Raw genomic sequence first — 18339 nt, forward strand, 5'->3', positions numbered from 1 at the left:
TGCAGATGATGATGACTCTGGTTTTCCCTTCATTGCAACTTTCTCCTCCCCTCCATCCTCATGGAGACCCGCAAAGCTGAATGCGCACAGCCTTGTTGGCAAGCACTGCATAGACTTTCCCCAGTGTGAAATGGCAGCTCAGATAGAATTTCCTGTGTGTGCAGAAGTGTTTGAAAGCACATAAATCACCTGACAGCAGTCTCCTCTTATCTGTGGGGCCTGTGTTCCAAGACCAGAGAGGATGCCTGAAACTGAACTGTACCAAGTCCTATCGGTACAGTACTGTGTTTCCCCTACAGAAATGTAAAGATGATAACATTTCATTTATAAATTAAGGGTGGTGCATACCTGTAATCCCAGAACTTGGGAGGCTGAGGTAGGAGGATCACCACAAGTTTCAAGGACAGACTGGACTGTAGAGTGAATTCAAGGCCAGACTGAACTACTTATAGTGAGACCCTGTCTCAAAAAACCAAACAAAAATAAATAAATAAATACATACATACATAAATAGGGCATGGTAAGAGGTTAATGACAACAAATAATTAAGCAATATTTATAATAAGTGGATATGGGACCAGGGACGTACCTCAGTGGTGCCATGCCTGCCTCGCAAGGAAAAGGTCCTGAGTTCGATCCCCTGTACTGCAAAACAAAACAAAAAAGTGGATATGGCTCTCTCAAAAATGGAATTTTTCATTTATTATTTTTAGATTACAGTCGACTGTGGGTAACAAACCTCAGAAAATAAAACAGCAGGTGGGGGAGGGAGACTACTGTACTTATCCTAATTTTTTAAATTGTCAACTATTAATAACAATCTCTTGGGAGAGTTAAGGGTTCTCTGGTAGTATTTTACTTTAAAAAACTTAAATCACCCAAGCTTCTTTAGGAATGTGAGGTACTTCACAAAATGCTTATAGAGTGAATAATGGATGGGGGAGCCTTGGAGCACGAGGACAGAACATCTGGGGCCCTAGGGAAGTTTGCCCCCACCCCAGCCCTGCAGTCCAGCTCCTTCTGCTTTTCTGCACCCCAATCCCTAGAAGAGCTCTGAGGAGCAAGGAGAAGGAGGGAAGAGTCCACAGGAAGTCCACAGAGGACTTCATTGTGCCCCACACAGCAAGGAGTGAGAATTCTAGCTGTCATGGCTTCACTCTAGTAGTGTCTATTACTTTAGAGCCACATACTGAAATCTTGGGGCCCTGGAGGTGTCACCCTGAGGGTTTCACTCAGCCCTGGTGAATCAGAGAGCAGGGCAGGAAAACGGATAAGGTCACTGCTTTCCCTACTCCCAGCCCAGAACACTCTGGCATCACCTTCAGGACCTCCAGGCCTGACCCAGCTCTGAGGTGGAACTCCAGGCTGTCCTCAGGCAGCCGGATTGGTCCCCTTGATGTACCTATGGGTGGCGCCAGCCTTGGCCAGGTGGAGGCCGCCAGAGTGCTGAGCAGTGACAGGGGCTGTGGCCCGGAGGGGTTTTCTCTTTCCCACTCTCCGTAAGTGAGTGACTCCCTCCAGCTGAAGTCATGGGTACAAGGGATATCGTCTTTCGGGGGAGGATCTTTCTCTAATCAAGAAAAGGAAGGCATTTGCACTCTGGTTCACCGTGTGCTCTTGAAACTCATGGTTGACAGTTGAGGAGGGGGCGCTTCTGATGTGCCAGGCACCATTCCAGACTCTGACACTCATTCTTGCTCCTTTTAACCTCATGACAACTTGGTGATGGCAGTGCTATCATAATCCCCATTTTACAGATGAGGAATTTGAAGTCCCTCAGGTCGAATAACTTACTGAGAATCACATTATGAAGGAGGGAGGGTCAGAATTCAAAGGCAGACAGCCTGGCTCCATAGCCCACATTCTCACCACTCTATCATGTGAGAAAGATGGTCCCAGTACAAGGAGAGGACCAGGTTGGGACAAGTTAACAGAAAATTTCCCTAAGAGATAAGGCTAGCTGAACTGGTAATGATCTTCTGAGTGGAAGATCAAAGCCAAAGCTTGTTCTTGAGCCTGTTGATCCTGGCTACCCAGTGCAGCTGAAGCCTTGGTATTATCACCCAAGAGTTTGTTAGAAGCAATCATCTCAAATCCTTGCCACCCCCCACCCCCGCCCCGCCACACACACCAATGAATTAGAATCTGCATTGTAACAAGACCCTAAGGTCTGTTTGTGAACTAAACTTGGGGATACACTGCTGTAACACAGCCAAAGCAACCAGGATGGGAAATTGAAAGGTCAGCCATGCAGGTAGTAAGCTTTGGGCCTTTGATTTTTCCAGCTGTAGCTCTCTCTCTCTCCTCTCCCCATCTGAAAGTTCCAGAAAGGTGTGATGCAACTGGACTCCCAAACTGTCTGTCCTCTACCTGGCCCAATGAGAAAGGGGGTTCTAGGAGATACCCCAGGACGGCACATCGGAACCAGCCTAACCTTGGGCTTGGGGGTTCCCATGATGCCAGACACCCTATGGCCCTCAAATTCTAGCTGTCCTCTCTAGTTCTAGAAATAAGTAAGAAATTATCTCTATTTTGGTTTCCCTTCACACTAACCTCATGGGGTATGTTTGGGTATATATGAATGTATGTGTAAAAACAGAAAAATGAATCACCACGTGTCATCAGTCACAGAACATAAAAAAGCAGTCAGGCTGGGAGGAAATGTGGGTCAGCAACAGCCCTGCTCATCAGTTAGGATAAGGGTGTGAGTTGGCAGCCTCCAGAGTAAATTTGGTCTATAGAAATGTGTTTACCCACTAAGTGTTGGCCTATATCTTTCTTTCCTTTCTTTCTTCTTTCTTTTCTTTCTTTTTCTTTCTTTCTTTCTTTCTTTTTTCTTTCTTTCTTTCTTTCTTTCTTCCTTCCTTCCTTCCTTCCTTCCTTCCTTCCTTCCTTTCATGCAGCAGGGGCATGTCACATAAGACAATCCAGATTCTTGAATTTTCTCAAAAAATTGAAGTACATGGCAATACCAGGTAGGGATTCCACCACAGCAGCAATTAATTGAAGCCTTCATTGAAACCTTTACTTTCTTATTGCCCCATCCCTGCCACTCCCTATTGTCCCCTTCATGCTGAAACCAAGGGTCAGGTGGCAGCAATTGTTTTAATTATAATAGAGTTTGGAGAAGAGTTCATCATTTCTTTTATCTGTGTCCTTCAGAACTTTACCCACTTGTACCACCTGCAGATGTAATCTAAGCTCGGATTTGGTTAAAAGTTAGCAGAGGATGCATCATGTGTTCTAAATTTCTAAACGGGACATGATGTTCTGGCCGCCTCCTGAGCCAATGTGGGGAGCTAGTTCATTAGTGGTTCAAGATACGGATATTTATTGAACTCCCGTCGTGTCCCCAGCCATGTCCACAACCTGCTGCTGTGGATAATTCAGAGACATAAATACAATTTAGCATTCATTGAAGAATTAAGTCTACAACTACAGAATACTGTGAGAGAGGTTAAAACAAGGAAAGATAAGGTTGGGCAGGAAAGTGTGGTGAGGTGGAGGATTTAGGACAGGCAAGATTTTCAGCACAGGCTCAGGGGTCAACAATGGAGGGTTTGAGTGGGGAATGGAGAAGTTTAACTGAGGTTACTGTGTAGGCACAGCCAGAGAAGATGTTGAGTTGGGTAAGATGGGGAAATTTATGCGGGGCCACGCATGCCAAGCTGAGTGGATGTGGGCTGAACTAGAACCTGGAATTGGGCAGTGGGATGCTGCTTCCAGCGTGCATCATGTTCCCCCAGGCAGAGGCCTGTACTTCTTGCAATTCCCTGCCTGGTCCAGCTCCTGGAAACTCACTGTACTCTGACTGAACCCAGACACTAAGCCTCTGAGGCTAGTGTTCTGGGAGGACTAAGGGATCCCCTTCTTTGTGCACCTTCTGCACCTCAGGCAAGAGCTTTGAATGTTGCCTGGAAGGGGAGGTTTTGTCATTTTGGTATTTACCCACCTGACTTCTCCAAATTATAAACTCCTTAAAAAGACACAGTGTATTTCTACATGCTGACCCCAAAGCCACCAACAAGTAAGTGTCACTAGTAAAGCATTCAATGCATGCCTTTGAGTGAATAAATGAATGGATGAACGGGCTTGAGGTAAGAAGGACTGGGCTAGGGTTGGATCTGTGGGAATGGAAATGAAGTAAAAAAATAAAAAACAGCTGGGGGAGTGGCACATGCCTGTAATCATAGCTACTCAGGAGACTGAAGCAGGAAGATTGTAAATTTGATGCTAGCCTTGGCAATATAGTGAGACCCTGTCTCAAAATAAAATAAAAATGGCTAGGAGTGTAGCTCAATAGTACCATATATATATCTCTATATCTCTAGATAGATAGATAGATAGATAGATAGATAGATAGATAGATAGATATAGATATATTGGATGGGGCCCTGGGTTCAATCCCAGTACCACATAAAAAGAAAAGAGGGAGGGAGGGAGGGGAGATAGAGAGAGAGAGAGAGAGAGAGAGAGAGAGAGAGAGAGAGAGATTGGTAGGATTTGGTGCCCAGTAGTCAAAGAGCCCAGAGGCATTCAAGCTATCACTAAGAGATCCTAGCAATCCTAATGGCACTAGGAAGGTCCCACTGGGTTGCTGACTCTTAGGGCTGCAACATAGACAGCTCGATGAGGCTGTGTGCCTCACGTCTTCCATTACCTGAGCAGGCCTTGTTCATCTTTTTGCTGCTCCTGGAATTCCAGACATTTCAGGATCAAGGGAATGAAGGTCGAAAGAAAAGGAATAGAACATTAAACTTGTATTTCAAACCTTATTTCTAGTTAGATTTTTCCTGATGCAGAAGCTTTAGAGACAGATATAAACTTGAAAAAAACCAGATGTGGCTATATTGGGTGGGTGTGACGCATATTAAATTTCCAGAAGAAAAGAGGGAGTCGGGAGATGGGATGGGAAGGTGGGGAGCAGAGCCCATGCTGCTGATTTTGCTCTGGAGAGGCAGGGTGTGACTGCATCTGTTCTGTCTAGGCTCTGCCATTTAATTTATTTACTGCTAAGTTGCATGTTGTTGCTAGTGGGGAAAGACTGATAATAACTGCAACCAGACTAGAACTTGCCAGAATGAGGAGAAAAACCATCACTCAGGCTTTCTTCTGGAAAACAGAAGAGAAGGAGCTAAATGTCTGTACAAAGCAATTACTGAGATAACAGTGAAGCCAAAATGAACCCTCCTTTTCATGTACCCTTCTGGTCTGTTGTATACATGCCAGGCCACACTAGGTAGCCATGGATTCCTAGCTGGTCTCTGCCAAGCTTTTCTCCCTCCCTTCAAATCAACTGGCACATAGCAGCCAGCATGACCTTTTCAAAATGTAAATTGGATCGCATCACTGTTTAAAATGCTGCTCAAACTTCCATTACATGTAAGTTGAAGTTCCTCTGCAGGGCTTCCCAGGGCCTATCCACTTCTACTTATTCTCTTTTGCTACCACCTGTTCTTCCCTACTGGCCTTCCTCTCCTTTCTCTAAACTCCCCAAGCTTCTCCTTCTGGGCAAGGTTTCATTTGCGAACCCATTTGTTTCCTTGACCTGCCTAACAATTCTCCACTCTTTTTTTTGTTTTTGTTTTTTTGAGACAGGGTCATGCTATGCAGTTCAGGCTGGCCTTGAACTTATCATGTAGCCCAGGCTGGCCTCAAACTCATGGCAATCCTCCTGCCTCAGCCTCCTGAGTATGTGCCACCATGCCCAGCTACTTCCCCACTCTTTATTTGGATATTGCTTATTTATCCTTCAGTTGTTAATCTCCTCTGGCCTCCTGGAAAATTTGTTTGGTACCTACAGGGGGCTTCTGGAAATACTAGAAGCTGTCTGCACCAGTGATTGGCAGTAGGCCCCCAGTAACCCTTGTTCCCTTCTCCCTCTGGAGTCAAGAAGCTAATATTATTTGGGCCCCTGGATATAAAGAAGTGAGATGGCATTGCCCAGCCTCCCTTGCAGCTGAGCGTGGCCATGGGATTGAGTTGTGGCCAGTGAGCATAAAGTGTACTTTAAATAGTAATTTAAAAATCAGCAGTTTAGGCTGGACATGGTGGCACATACCTGTAATCTCAGTGTTTTGGGAGGCTGAGGCAGGAGGACCAAAAGTTTGAGCCCAGCCCGGGCAATTTAGTGACTTAACAATCAGTGTTTAATAACTTGAGTCAGTCAAAAAGTTTCTCCAAAATATGTTGGTCTATTAGAATCCACAATTCTCTAGCTTAGTAATGTGATATCTTGCTCAGAAATTTCCTAATTACAGTATAATATGGAGAGTGATATATTCTTTACCACTGGGCAGCTAAGACTTTATCTTGAGTTAATACTTTTCTGCCTCTAACTTAAGTTACAATTAATAAGACTAGTCACACAAGCTTAAATACCACATGGTTCCTCTTATATGAGAGGAATATGTAAATGAAGAGCAAAATAAGAGATAGATAACAGGAAGTAGGGAGAGAGATGTTTCTCAAATGGGAAGTGGATCAAGGGATGCAGGGAGGTGGGTGGGAGAGGAGAGTAAGGGGCTGAAAGAGAATTATGATCTGTTATATGTAATCATTATGTACTGCAAACATGCACTAATAAAAATGTTTTAAAAGAACTAATGAAACAAGTTAATATTTATTTAGACTTACATATGTCCATCTCTAAGTCTGCTGAGAAGCAGGCTTGATCCATATAAGCTTATTTAATCTTTTTTTTTTTTGAGCTTATTTAATCTTGACAATATCTGGGTTCTGATTTACAGGTGTGAAAACTGAGACCCAGAAAAGTTAAGCAATGGCTCAAGGGTGTAGTCAAGCAGTGATTTGGGCCCAGGACTACGTGTGCTCTTCACCACTATGAGAGAATGCTTCTTTAAAATACTTGTTTTAAGTTTACTACCACCACACAGTAAGAAAGGTGAAGCCATGCATAGAGGTGCACAACTGTAATCCCAGCCCTTGGGAGACTAAGGCAGGAGGATCGCCAGGAGTTTGAGGCCCGCCTGGGTCCAAGGCCAGAATGAACTATATAGCAAGACCCTGATTCTAAAAAAAAAAACAAAAAAAAGGATGACTTGTTTTGCCATGAGATTTGCTGGTGTAAATGATTCCTGTTGTGACAAAAATCTCTTCTCTCTGACATCTCATTTTTCTCTTGCTGATCTATTTCTGTTCTTTTATACTTCAAATGACATGCACCAGGACCGTGGATCTCATTTTACCTTTGCTCTCTGTTCATGGTGCCCTTTGGTCTAATTATCTCAAATCCTGCCCCCCTTACATCAGTCTTAAGATTCAGTGCTAAGGGTTCCACATCAAGGCACATTTCCTCAGGCATGGAAGAAAGAGGCCTGTATCCTGATGTCGCCTCCAACAGACTACACAGAAAACCAACACTCCACAAAGTCCAAGCAGAGGTGCAGTAAATAGGTAAATCTAATAGGTAGTCAGGATTTTAAACAATGCTTTGATTATTTCTCTATAGGACTAGGAACTGGACTAAAAATTAGATTTAATTTTTTCTACCTGTATTTCTCACTCATTCTCATTGTTGGAGAGTTACTCTTCCTTTTTTTTTTTTTTTGTTACTGGGGATCGAATTTGGGATCTTGCGTTTGTGAGGCAGGTAGCTGAACCACTGAGCTAAATTCCTGACCCTTCTTCATTTTTGATACAATTCCTCCTCTGGAGTCAAGCCTGCCATGCTTGCTGTGCAGTGGAGCGCAAGGCAAAGGGGCCAAGTCAAGGATAAAGACTGGGTACTATGTGGTGGTATTTCATGCCCTTCCCTGTGCTCATTAACCAAGGGACTTAGTTTCTGGGTTTCCTGTCCCAGACCATCTGGGCTGTGGGAAGGGGCGTCAGTGGCTGGCCTGATTTGAGCCATGTACCTGAAGGGTTTCTGCTGGTGCAAGTCCTCAAAGATCTGAGAGAGGGCCTCACTCTCTCTCTTGGCCATCAGCTGCATGAGGCTCTCGCTGGGCTGGGAGGCTTGGAGTTTCTTCTGTACTAACTGCACGGAGAACAAACAAACAGGTGGATCTCTTCATTTTCTTAATATCTTGAGCCACACTCTCAAGTATCACACAGGCAACAGGAAAGAAATTAATTTTACCTCAAACTCTCCCATTGGGCAGCCTCACCACCTGCCATGGAGGCAACTCTGAGACCCTATTTGTTTGTTTATACCCACATATTGGTACAAATATCCTTTGGTGGGCCGGGGATTTAGCTCAGTGGCACTGTGCCTACCTCACAAGCGCAAGGTCCTGAGTTCAATCCCTGGTACAAAAAAAAAAATCCTTTGGTGCCCTAAGGGTAATACCTTCACTGAATTTTTTTTTTTTTGGTACTAGGGATCGAATTTGGGACCTTGTGCTTGTGAGGCAGGCGCGGAACCACTGAGCTAAATCCCAGGCCCTTCACTGAATATTTTTAATATAATTTACTAGATAACCTATTCCTATTAGTATACCTTAACAGAGTTTATTGTATATCCTATTAATGTACACTTTAATAAAGTTTATGATACTTGTTTTTGTACTTAAATGTAAGAACATCATATACTTATTAAGAGAATTTAATGAATGCTTTTAAAATTAATTTCTCTAAGAAAAATCCTACAGGGAGCTGCTTTTTATAGCTGGGTAAAGTTAATTTCTTTGTTTGTTTGTATCTTTTTGGTACCGGGGATTGAACTCAGGACCTTGCACCTGCGAGGCAGGCACAGCGCCCTCGAGCTAAATCCCCGGCCTGGGTAAAGTTAATTTCTTTCTTGCTGCCTGTGTGATACTCAAGGTGCTCCAGCTGTGTATGTTGGCCATACTCATTCATTCGTCAATTAGTCATTCATTCAGTATTTACTGAACGTCAACTTTGTACTAGGCAGTGGGGATATAGCAGTGAGGAAGACATAAAAATCTGCCTTCATGGAATTTGTGTTGTGGCTCAAGTCAGACTCACATTCTTTGTGCTCAAAGGTCTAAGGCAAAAAGTCCAGGTGGCTTCAGTGGTTTAGTCTATTAAAAATTTAAAGAAGTAATAATAATCCTTTAAAAACTCATTCAGAAAATAAATCAGGAAGTGGAGGGAGACACTTCCTGACTCACACAGTGAACCTAGAGTTAACTTGATATCAATGCCAGTTTCACAAAGATATTACAAGAAAGCTATAGACCAAGATCTCCCATAAACACAGATGCAAACTGCACGAGAAACCACCAACAGGGCTAAGAGGCAACCTACAATGTGGGAAAAATTTTTTAGCAGCTATACCTCAGACAAAGGTCTACTATCTAGAATATATAAAGAACTGAAAAAAACCAGACCCTCCAAATTCAAAGACCCAATTCAAAAATGGGCATCTGAAATGAACAGACATTTGTCAAAGAAGTAAAAGCAGCAAATAAATATATGAAAAAAGGTTCAACATCATTGGTCATTCGAGAGATGCAGATGAAAACAGCACTGAGATTCCACCTCACCCCAGAAAGAATGGCTGCTATCAAGAAATCAACCAATAACAAATGCTGGTGGGGGTGTGAGGAGAAAGGAACCCTTCTCCATTGTTGGTGGGAGTGCAGACTGGTGCAACCACTGTGGAAATCAGTGCGGAGATACCTCAGAGAACTAGGACTACAGGTCCCATTTGACCCAGCTATTTCCCTGCTGGGTATCTTCCCCAAAGAATTAAAAGAATCATACCACAGAGATATATGTCCACCCATGTTTATAGCAGCAGAGTTTGTAATAGGTAAAGCTTGGAAACAGGCCAAGTACCCATCAACTGGAGACTGGATAAAGAAGATGTGGGTTTTTTATAAAATGGAGTACTACTCAGCCATAAAGAACAAGAAACTAGAGACATTTATAGCTAAATGAATGCATATTGAGGCCATGCTCAAATGAAATAAATAGAACACGTGTGTAAATACCGAATAGTTTCTCTAGTGTGAGAAACTGAAAGTGTAAATAAGGATGAAAATGATTAAAATGAATAATTGATAATTTGAAATAGGAAAAGGTCCAAAGGTGTAGGAGTGGTGGAAGGGGAAGGGGAAAGGAAAGAATGGAAAGGAAAAATTATGAGAAAAGAAAAAAAATGGAAATGAAATCTATGTAAATAGGGAAGGGTGGAGGGGATGAAGGGCGTACAGGTAATGGGGAAAAAAATAAGAACCAAGATACATCATGTACAGGTACAAGCACCCAATGATAAATGTAAATGTATTGTATACCTAAAATGTACCAATAAAAAAATTAAATAATAATAATAATTAAAAACTCAACACAGATGCAAAAATCATCTACAAAATGTTAGTAAACTGAATCCAGTAACATAGGAAAAAGATCATATGGACCAAAAACAAATGGAATTTATTATAAGAACATAAAGTTGGTTTAACATAGAAAAATCAATTAATGTAATAGACTATATCATCAGAATAAAGGACAGACAACATGATCATCTTCACAGATGCAGAAAAGCATTTAACAAAACCCAATAATCTTTTGTGATGAAAACTCTCAATAAAGAAAGGATGAAGGGCAGTTCCTCAACTTGAGAAAGGGCATCTGCAAAAATCCCACAGTTAGCATGATACAAAATGATGAAAGACTAAATAAGTACATTTTTCCTAAAATCAGAAACAAAGTGAAAATATCTGCTTTTGCCTCTAACTTTGTACTGGAGGTTGCTAATGCAATAAAGTAATGAAGAAACAAATAAATTCAGATTGGAAATAAAGAAGTAAAACTGTCTTACTACAAGATGACAATGATTTTATATATATATATATATATATATATATATATATATATATATATATACATTTCCAAGTAACCCACAAAACTACTGTAACTATTATACAAGATTAAAACTCAAAATCAAGGGTTGGGGATTTAGCTCAGTGGTTCCGCTGCCTGCCTCGAAAACAGAAGTTCCCAAGTTCGATCCCCGGTACCAAAACTCAAAATCAATCATATTTCTATATACTATCAGTGACTGATCCAAAAAAGTTAAGAAAACACTATTCTGAGCTGGGGATTTAGCTTAGTGGCACCACAGCTGCCTCGTAAGCACAAAGTTCTGAGTTTGATCCCCAGTACCAAAAATAAATAAATAAATAAGATACAGTACTTAGGAACACATTTAAGAAAAAATGCAGAACTTCATTTACTGAAAACTACAAAATATTGCCAAGAAAAATTAAAGAAAATCAAAATACAAGAGGAGATAAAAAATACAGTGAATGTTTAAATTTTAAAAATGATCACAGTAAAAGGTACATTGGCATTAATCCCCCTCAAAATACTTCCCCTTGCTTCAAACACACATATCCCATTATTCTTGCCATTTTCTGAAGCAGTTCTGGAAGAGAGCACTCTTTCATTTAGTGTCTTTACACTAAAGTAAATAAAGGTGTGATAAAAAAATATGGTGAATACTGCTGCCAAGTGCCATCCAATTGAAAGGTAGGCTTGTAAAAACATTATAATTCATTCTCATCCACTTTATTCACCAGATCTGGCACCATGCAAATTCTGGATCTTCCCCAAAGTCAAAATGACCATGAAAGGTAAATATTTTTAATTGATTCAGGTCTTCGAAACAGCACAACAGTACAACTAAAGATATGGAAGAGGACTTCCAGAACTGAAGTGGAAGTGACAAGAACAATGAGATAAGTGTGTTCAAAGCAAGGGCCAGGGATTTAGCTCAGTGGCACTGCGCCTGCCTCACAAGCACAAGGTCCTGAGTTCGATCCTCAGTACCAAAAAAAAAAAAAAAATGAAAGCAAGAAGCAGCATTGTGAGGGGGATTAATGGTAATGTGTCTTTTACTGTAATAAATTATTAGCCCAGCACATGCCTGTAATCTCAGCACTCAGGAGGCTGAGGCAGGAGGATCACTGTGAATTCAGCCCGGGCTTCAAAGTGAATTCAAGGGCAACCTGGACTATATAGCAGGACCCTGTCTCAGAGAAACAAAAACAAAAACAAAAAAACCCCAAAATTAAAACATTCACTGTATTTTTTATCACATTCTCATAAATTGACAGATATTCCATATGCATATATTGGGAAACTCAATATTGTCAAGATGGCATCTCTTCCCAAACTGATGTATAAATTCAACAAGTGCTCATCACAATTCTAGTATTTTTTTTCTTTTGCAGAAATTGACAAACTGAGGGGAGATGAACAAGTGCAAATTCCCTATGATGAGTGTTATCATTATGTATGGCTAAAATGTACCAATAAATATTTTGCTATTAAAAAATAAAAAAAGAAATTGATAGACCGATCCTAAAATTTATATGGAAATGCAAAAGATCTAGAATAGCCAAAACAATCTGAGAAAGAACAAAATTGGAAGACTCATATTACCCAAAACTTACTGTGAAACTTCATCAATTAATACTCTGTGGTAGGGCTGGGGATTTAGCTCAGTGGTTTCGCTGCCTGCTGCGCAAGCGCAACGACCTGAGTTCAATCCCCAGTACCAAAAAGTAAAAAAAATACTCTGTGGTATAGGCATACAAATAAGGAAATAGATCAGTGGGACAGAAGTGATAATCCAGAAATAAATCCTTACATGTATGGTCAATTGATTTTTCAACAAAGATGTTGAGACAATTCAAATAGGAAGAGATAGTTTGTTCAATAAATGGTGCTGGAACAATTGCATGCTAAAGAAAGAAAAACAGCAAATAAATGAATGTAGTCTTTCACCTTTACCATACACAAATACTAATTCAACTTGAATTATAGACAGCAATGCAAGAGTAAATCCATGAAACTTCTGGGAGAAAACAAAATCTTTGTGATTCTAGGTTGAACAAAGAGTTATTAGATATAGTACCAAAAGCCAGAGCCATAAAAGAAAAATTGACAAATGCACTTTGTTAGAATTTAAAACTTTTGGTCCTTTAAAGATATCATTGAGTTGGGCCAGGGATTTAGCTCAGCGGTTTCACCACCTGCTGTGGAAGTGCAAGGACCCGAGTTCGATCCCTGGTACCAAAAGAAAAAAAAAAAAGATATCATTGAGTTAAAGACATATTACAGTGATACATGCACACCATGTTTATAGCAGCACAACTCGTGATAGCTAAATATTGGAAGGGTCCTAAATGTTCATCAATAGATGAATGGATAAAGAAAATGTGGTGTATATACAATACAGTACTACTCTGCCATAGAGAAAGATAAACTTAAGTTATTTGTGGGGAAAATAAATGCACCTTGAGACCATAGTGTTAAGTGAAATAAATCAGACACAGAAGCTTAAATATCATATGGTTTTTCTTATATGAGGAACCAAAATTATAAATAAATTTATAATTATAAATTTAAAATAAAGAGCAAAATAAAAGATATATAATAGGAAGTAGGGACACAGATCTTTCTCAAATGGGAAAGGGATCAAGAGATAGAGGGAGAAGGCCAGGCACGGTGGCGCACACCTGTAATCCCAGTACTCAGGATGCTGAGGCAGGAGAATGGCTATAAGTTCAAGGCCAGCCTGAACTACATAGTGAGACCCTGGCTCAAAAAAAAAAAAAAAAAAAAGTGGAGGGAGGAGGGAGGGGAGGGAAAAAGGATGAAAAAAGGAATTAAGACGTGTTATGTGCATGTACCAACTCCACATAAGGAATGTAAACATTATATACTGTAAATATATACTAATAAAAAATTTTTAAAAAGAAAGACATCATTAAGAAAATGAAAATTAAAAAAAAAAAAGGAAAAGGAAAATTCATAAACTGGGAGAAAAATTTTCTTATTATATATCTGATAAGGTACTGATAAGGTACCCAGAATATTCAAAAAACTCTTACAACTCAAGCAGAAGACAAAACTCAGTTTAAAAATGGGCAAAAGGGCCAGGGATTTAGCTCAGTGATTCTGCCACCTGCCTCGCAAGAGCAAGGACCCGAGTTTGATCTCTGGTACCAAAAAAATGGGCAAAAGATTTGAATGCACATTTCATCAAAGATGATATATAAATAAATAAAAAATCCATTGAAATGCTCAACATCATTAGTCATTACAGAAATCCAAAGTAAAACCACCACACATCCACTAAAACAAATATACTTCTTTTTTTTTTTTTTTGGTACCGGGGATCGAGCTTGGGTCCTTGTGCTTGCGCAGCAGGCAGCAAAACCACTGAGCTAAATCCCCAGCCCTACTAAAACAAATATGATAAAAAAGATAGACAATGTCAGTGTTGGAAAAAATGTGGAGAAACTAAAACCTTTATGTGTTGGGAACATAAAATGGCCATTTTACAAGAACAATTGGCTAATTTCTTTAATAGTTAACTTTCCATATAAGCCAATATTACCACTCCTTGAAATCTAGCCAGGACAAAGGAAAGGAAGACTATATAACAATCTGTACACAAATGTTCATAGCAGCCTTGTTCATTATAGCCCACCTGGATCAACTCAAATGTCCATCAACTGGTTAAACAAAATGTAATATATCCATACTGTGGCATAATTCTACTTGGCAATCACAAGGAATGAACTACTGATAGCGCACGACTTGCCCCAGAGTTGGCCCCATGGAATCATGAATGAACCTCAAAAGCATTTTACTTCTTGAAATCTACACACAAAAGACTACTTACTGTAAGTTTTCTTTCCTTTTTTTTTTGGAGACAGGGTCTTGCTATGTAGTTCAGGCTGGCCCTGAACTTGCAGTGACTCTTGCCTGGGCCTCCCAAGTGTTGGGATTACAGTTATGTGCCGCCATGCTCCAGTGTAAGATTTCATTTATATGAAATGCCTAAGAAAGATAATGGCTGTCGAGAGCCAGGAGTAGGAATAGGGAATGACTGACTGCTAATATGGAAAGGGAATTCTTCAGGGTGATAGAGATGGTCCAAAACTGGATTGTGGCAATGGTTGGTGGTTGCACAACTGTATACATTCACTGGCAGTGTTGAACTGTATACTTACATAGAAAAAATTTTAAGGTGATAAATGATACTTCAACAAAGCTGTCTGAAAAAGACCTTAAACTGAGCTCTCCTTCTTTTTTTTTTGGTACCGGGGATTGAACTCGGGTCCTTGTGCCTGCAAGGCAGGCGGAGGAACCACTGAGCTAAATCCTTGGCCCTGAGTTCTCCTTCTTGCCAGCTGTCTCAGGACTACCTCTTAGCTTTGGCCTTAGCTCAAGGCTGGCAGTGATGCTCCTTTACCTTAGAGTCTTCAGACGAGCTGCAGTTGTTCTTGGGTACCAGGCAGTGGGTGACAAGAATCCTAGGGTCCTTGGTGGTGATGGATAGGCCCTCCTTCAGAATTTGCACCACTTGGATCCAGAAGTGGAAGACAGTCTGAGGGTGGTCTGGGTGGAGCTTTAGGTAGTACATCTTCTCAGTGACTGTCCTCAACCGCAGGATGCCCTGGAGGTGGTCACAGACCTGGAGCTCCACAAACTTCAACGGGAGAATCCTGAAGGGAAGAGGGAGACACATTGACAGCCCTGTTGCTTCTGATGCCACATTAGCTGCATTAAAACAAGGGGTGCCTCCTTGAGGACCAGCCTTTTAGGAGTAGGAGGGAGAGTGTTCTTAGAATGGTGAGGAGAACAGATAGCCCTGGGAAGCTTAAAATGCAGGTGCCCAAAGACATCCCCAAAGACTCAGACTCACAAGGTCTGGAGTGTGGCCCTGGAATCTGCATTTTTGTCTGTGCTCCCCCTTCCCTACCAGGACTGGACTCTCCTTGAGAGAGACAGCCTAGGAGTAAGGTGGCTGAGGTCATGAGGTTTTGCCCTTTCCTTCGTGATGGCACAAAGGGACCTGGCCCAAATGTCCAGTTTGTCCATTCATTGACCTTAGTGCTTCCAGAACTCTTCTCAAAGGAGCTGAAGTTCAAGGAGCTGGCCTTGGATCTAATTGGTCAGACAGAACTGGGCTGTACTTGCTGTAGGCACACCAAGAACATCGAGGAGAGGTCTGTCAGGAGGCAGCATGGAGAAATGAAGGATATTCCTGGACTTTTGGGAATGTCTAAAGTAGAGATTCATGAGACACCCTACAGATTGTTGAAAGACACTTAAACATCATTTTATAAACAGGGAAACTGAGATACAGCAAATGACTGTGATCCAAAAATTATTTGAGTCGTTACTTACACACCAAGGACTAGAAAGAACCTGCCTCTCCTAGCTGGTGCTCCATCTGCCAGACCTCACTGCCTCCCTGCCCCTTGGCCAAAGGACAAGAGGTTCCTGGGAATCGAGTGGGGAGACCACAGCAAGAGGGCAGATGGACTTGGAGACAGGCCCTCATCCTGTCCACAGAACACCTCCTTTCAAGGCATGTGGTGTCGGGAGCAATGCTACATAATTTTAGGGAAAAATCATTTGGTTAGCCTAGTTCTCCTGTCTACAGCCCAGCTATGGAATTCCTAGACATAATTCCATTTTGGCCTCGGGTCACAACTGAGACCTCAATGATCTGGTGATGCTGTGATTCTCCAGGACAAGATTACACCAGTTGAAGACATCCTGGGAGGAACAAAATCTTCATCTACTCAGTTCTTCATTGTTCTTGGATTGTTACATCTTGTTTAGGCGGATGTACTGAACTCTCTGCAAGTCATTTGTTACATTTGTTTCTCCAGATGTGCGGTAAGCTGGGGGCTTTCCTCTTTGCTGCTCAGAGCAGCACTGATCAGACCCAAAGCTCAGCTTCTTCTCAAAGTCTCATTTTTCTACCTTTCCTGTAATTCGCCTTGTGCTGCCATTGCTCGCAGGAGACTAGGACTTACTGCAGAGGTTCTAGTGACGTCCCCTTTCCCTGTTCCCTACAATGTGGCCTTTACCCTGCCAGTGCACCACCTGGCTTGGATTATTGCTGTCTACAAAAATTAATGTCACTGCCAGTGTCTTCTGCTTTCTCCCTACCCTGAGCTTAGTCATAAACCAGTTGAGTCACTTTCGGGTCTCCCCACCCCATCTCTTAAAGGTGCCTCATTCTCACCTGCAGTGCTTACCTTTTCAGGATGATGTTTGGAGCTATAGCTGGTCTGTTCCATGTCTGGCTCTGTCCCTGATGTCATCTGACACTGGCCATGAGGAGGATGTTGGGAAGGGGTAGGCAGGGCACAGAGGAGGTCACCCCAAGGGCCATGGTCTTGGAGACTTTGTAGATATTTATCCAGTTTCTACCCTTCTTGACCTGCAATGCAGCACCCACCCCAGGCATAGCCTGAGCATGTGGCAGGAACAGTGCTGTTTTAGCTCGGGACTTCTCGCCTCTTTGCTGGAGAGGGAGGCTGTACTGTGCATTTGTAGAATTTTTAGCAGCATCCTTGGCTTCTACTCTCTAGATGCTAATAGCAACCCTGACTCAAACTATGACAACCAAAACTGTCCCCAGGTATTGTCACTGTCCCGTGGCAGTGAGGGAGATATTACTTGTTGAGAACAAGTGTCCTTGTTGCTTATTGAGAACAAGGGTTTTAACCCATATTAATTTTTTTAAAAACTATAGTAGTATTCAGACAATCCAGTATTAACAATTGTCCGCCACCTGCCCCGCAAGCGCAAAGACCTGAGTTCGATCCCTGGTACCAAACAAAACAAAACAGAACAAAAACTAATTGTCCATGAGAACTATACCTCAGGAGTTCCCTGGCATCTATGACGAGTTTGTGAATTCTTCCTGAACTGTTTCCTGGCTTTTCTTTGAAAAATTTCAGCTCTTCTTTGAGGGACCCTGTTATCTTCTGCACCCTCACTGAACAAGAAGGGCCTTCCCAATGCCACAGTTCCATTTATTCTAGATTCTGTCTTGCCAGGGAGGAACCCAGGCAAGGAGACAAAACTGCATCAAGTGTCTGAGAGACCAGGCACTATCTTTGTTGTATTTTCATTTAATCCCCAAACCAATCCAATTCCCTTAACACAGAGGAAATGGGGTCAGCACGATGACACTGCCCACGAGAAAGCAGAGGCCTGGAATCTGAGCCCAGGTCTCTCTGGGCCTCACTCCTGTCTTTCTCTGATTAGCATTTCCACTCCTAACCCTCACAAGCCATCTCCTTTCACTTCCTCCTTGTTCATCTGGCTTTGGGTGACACCCTGGAAGATGCAATAAATTGGGGACTCAAATACCACATCCTCCACTCAGCAGAGGGTGCCTGACATCTCTCCCCAGGGACAATGCCTGCAAGAGAGGGCTCTGCAAAGCCCTGAACAGTGCGGGTAGTCTTGGGTTTCATCCCCCTCCATTCTCCTTGCCTCAGCTCTCACTCGACTCCTATCCCAGGAATTCTCCCAGTCATATCTTGGGAGCAGGTTTAGAGAAAGCAAGGAATGCTGTTCTGAGCT

At 41.9% G+C, this 18339-nt stretch overlaps 1 protein-coding gene across 1 annotated transcript in view; it reads right to left on the bottom strand.

Moving 5' to 3' along the window:
• Positions 1-679: 679 nt before the first annotated feature.
• Garin1b (golgi associated RAB2 interactor 1B) overlaps positions 680-18339 on the bottom strand; it is a 39952-nt gene continuing 22292 nt past the window's right edge. The window contains 5 exon segments of the mRNA XM_021237600.2: positions 680-1570; positions 4661-4692; positions 7878-7999; positions 15200-15452; positions 17001-17185. Of these exon segments, the coding sequence (XP_021093259.2) occupies positions 1233-1570; positions 4661-4692; positions 7878-7999; positions 15200-15452; positions 17001-17185 (930 nt within the window). The 3' untranslated portion in view covers positions 680-1232.

This window comes from Heterocephalus glaber, unplaced genomic scaffold (assembly GCF_053883595.1).
Source record: "Heterocephalus glaber isolate CG9 unplaced genomic scaffold, H.glaber_assembly_v1.0 deba00000546, whole genome shotgun sequence".
Taxonomy (NCBI): Eukaryota; Metazoa; Chordata; class Mammalia; order Rodentia; family Bathyergidae; genus Heterocephalus; species Heterocephalus glaber.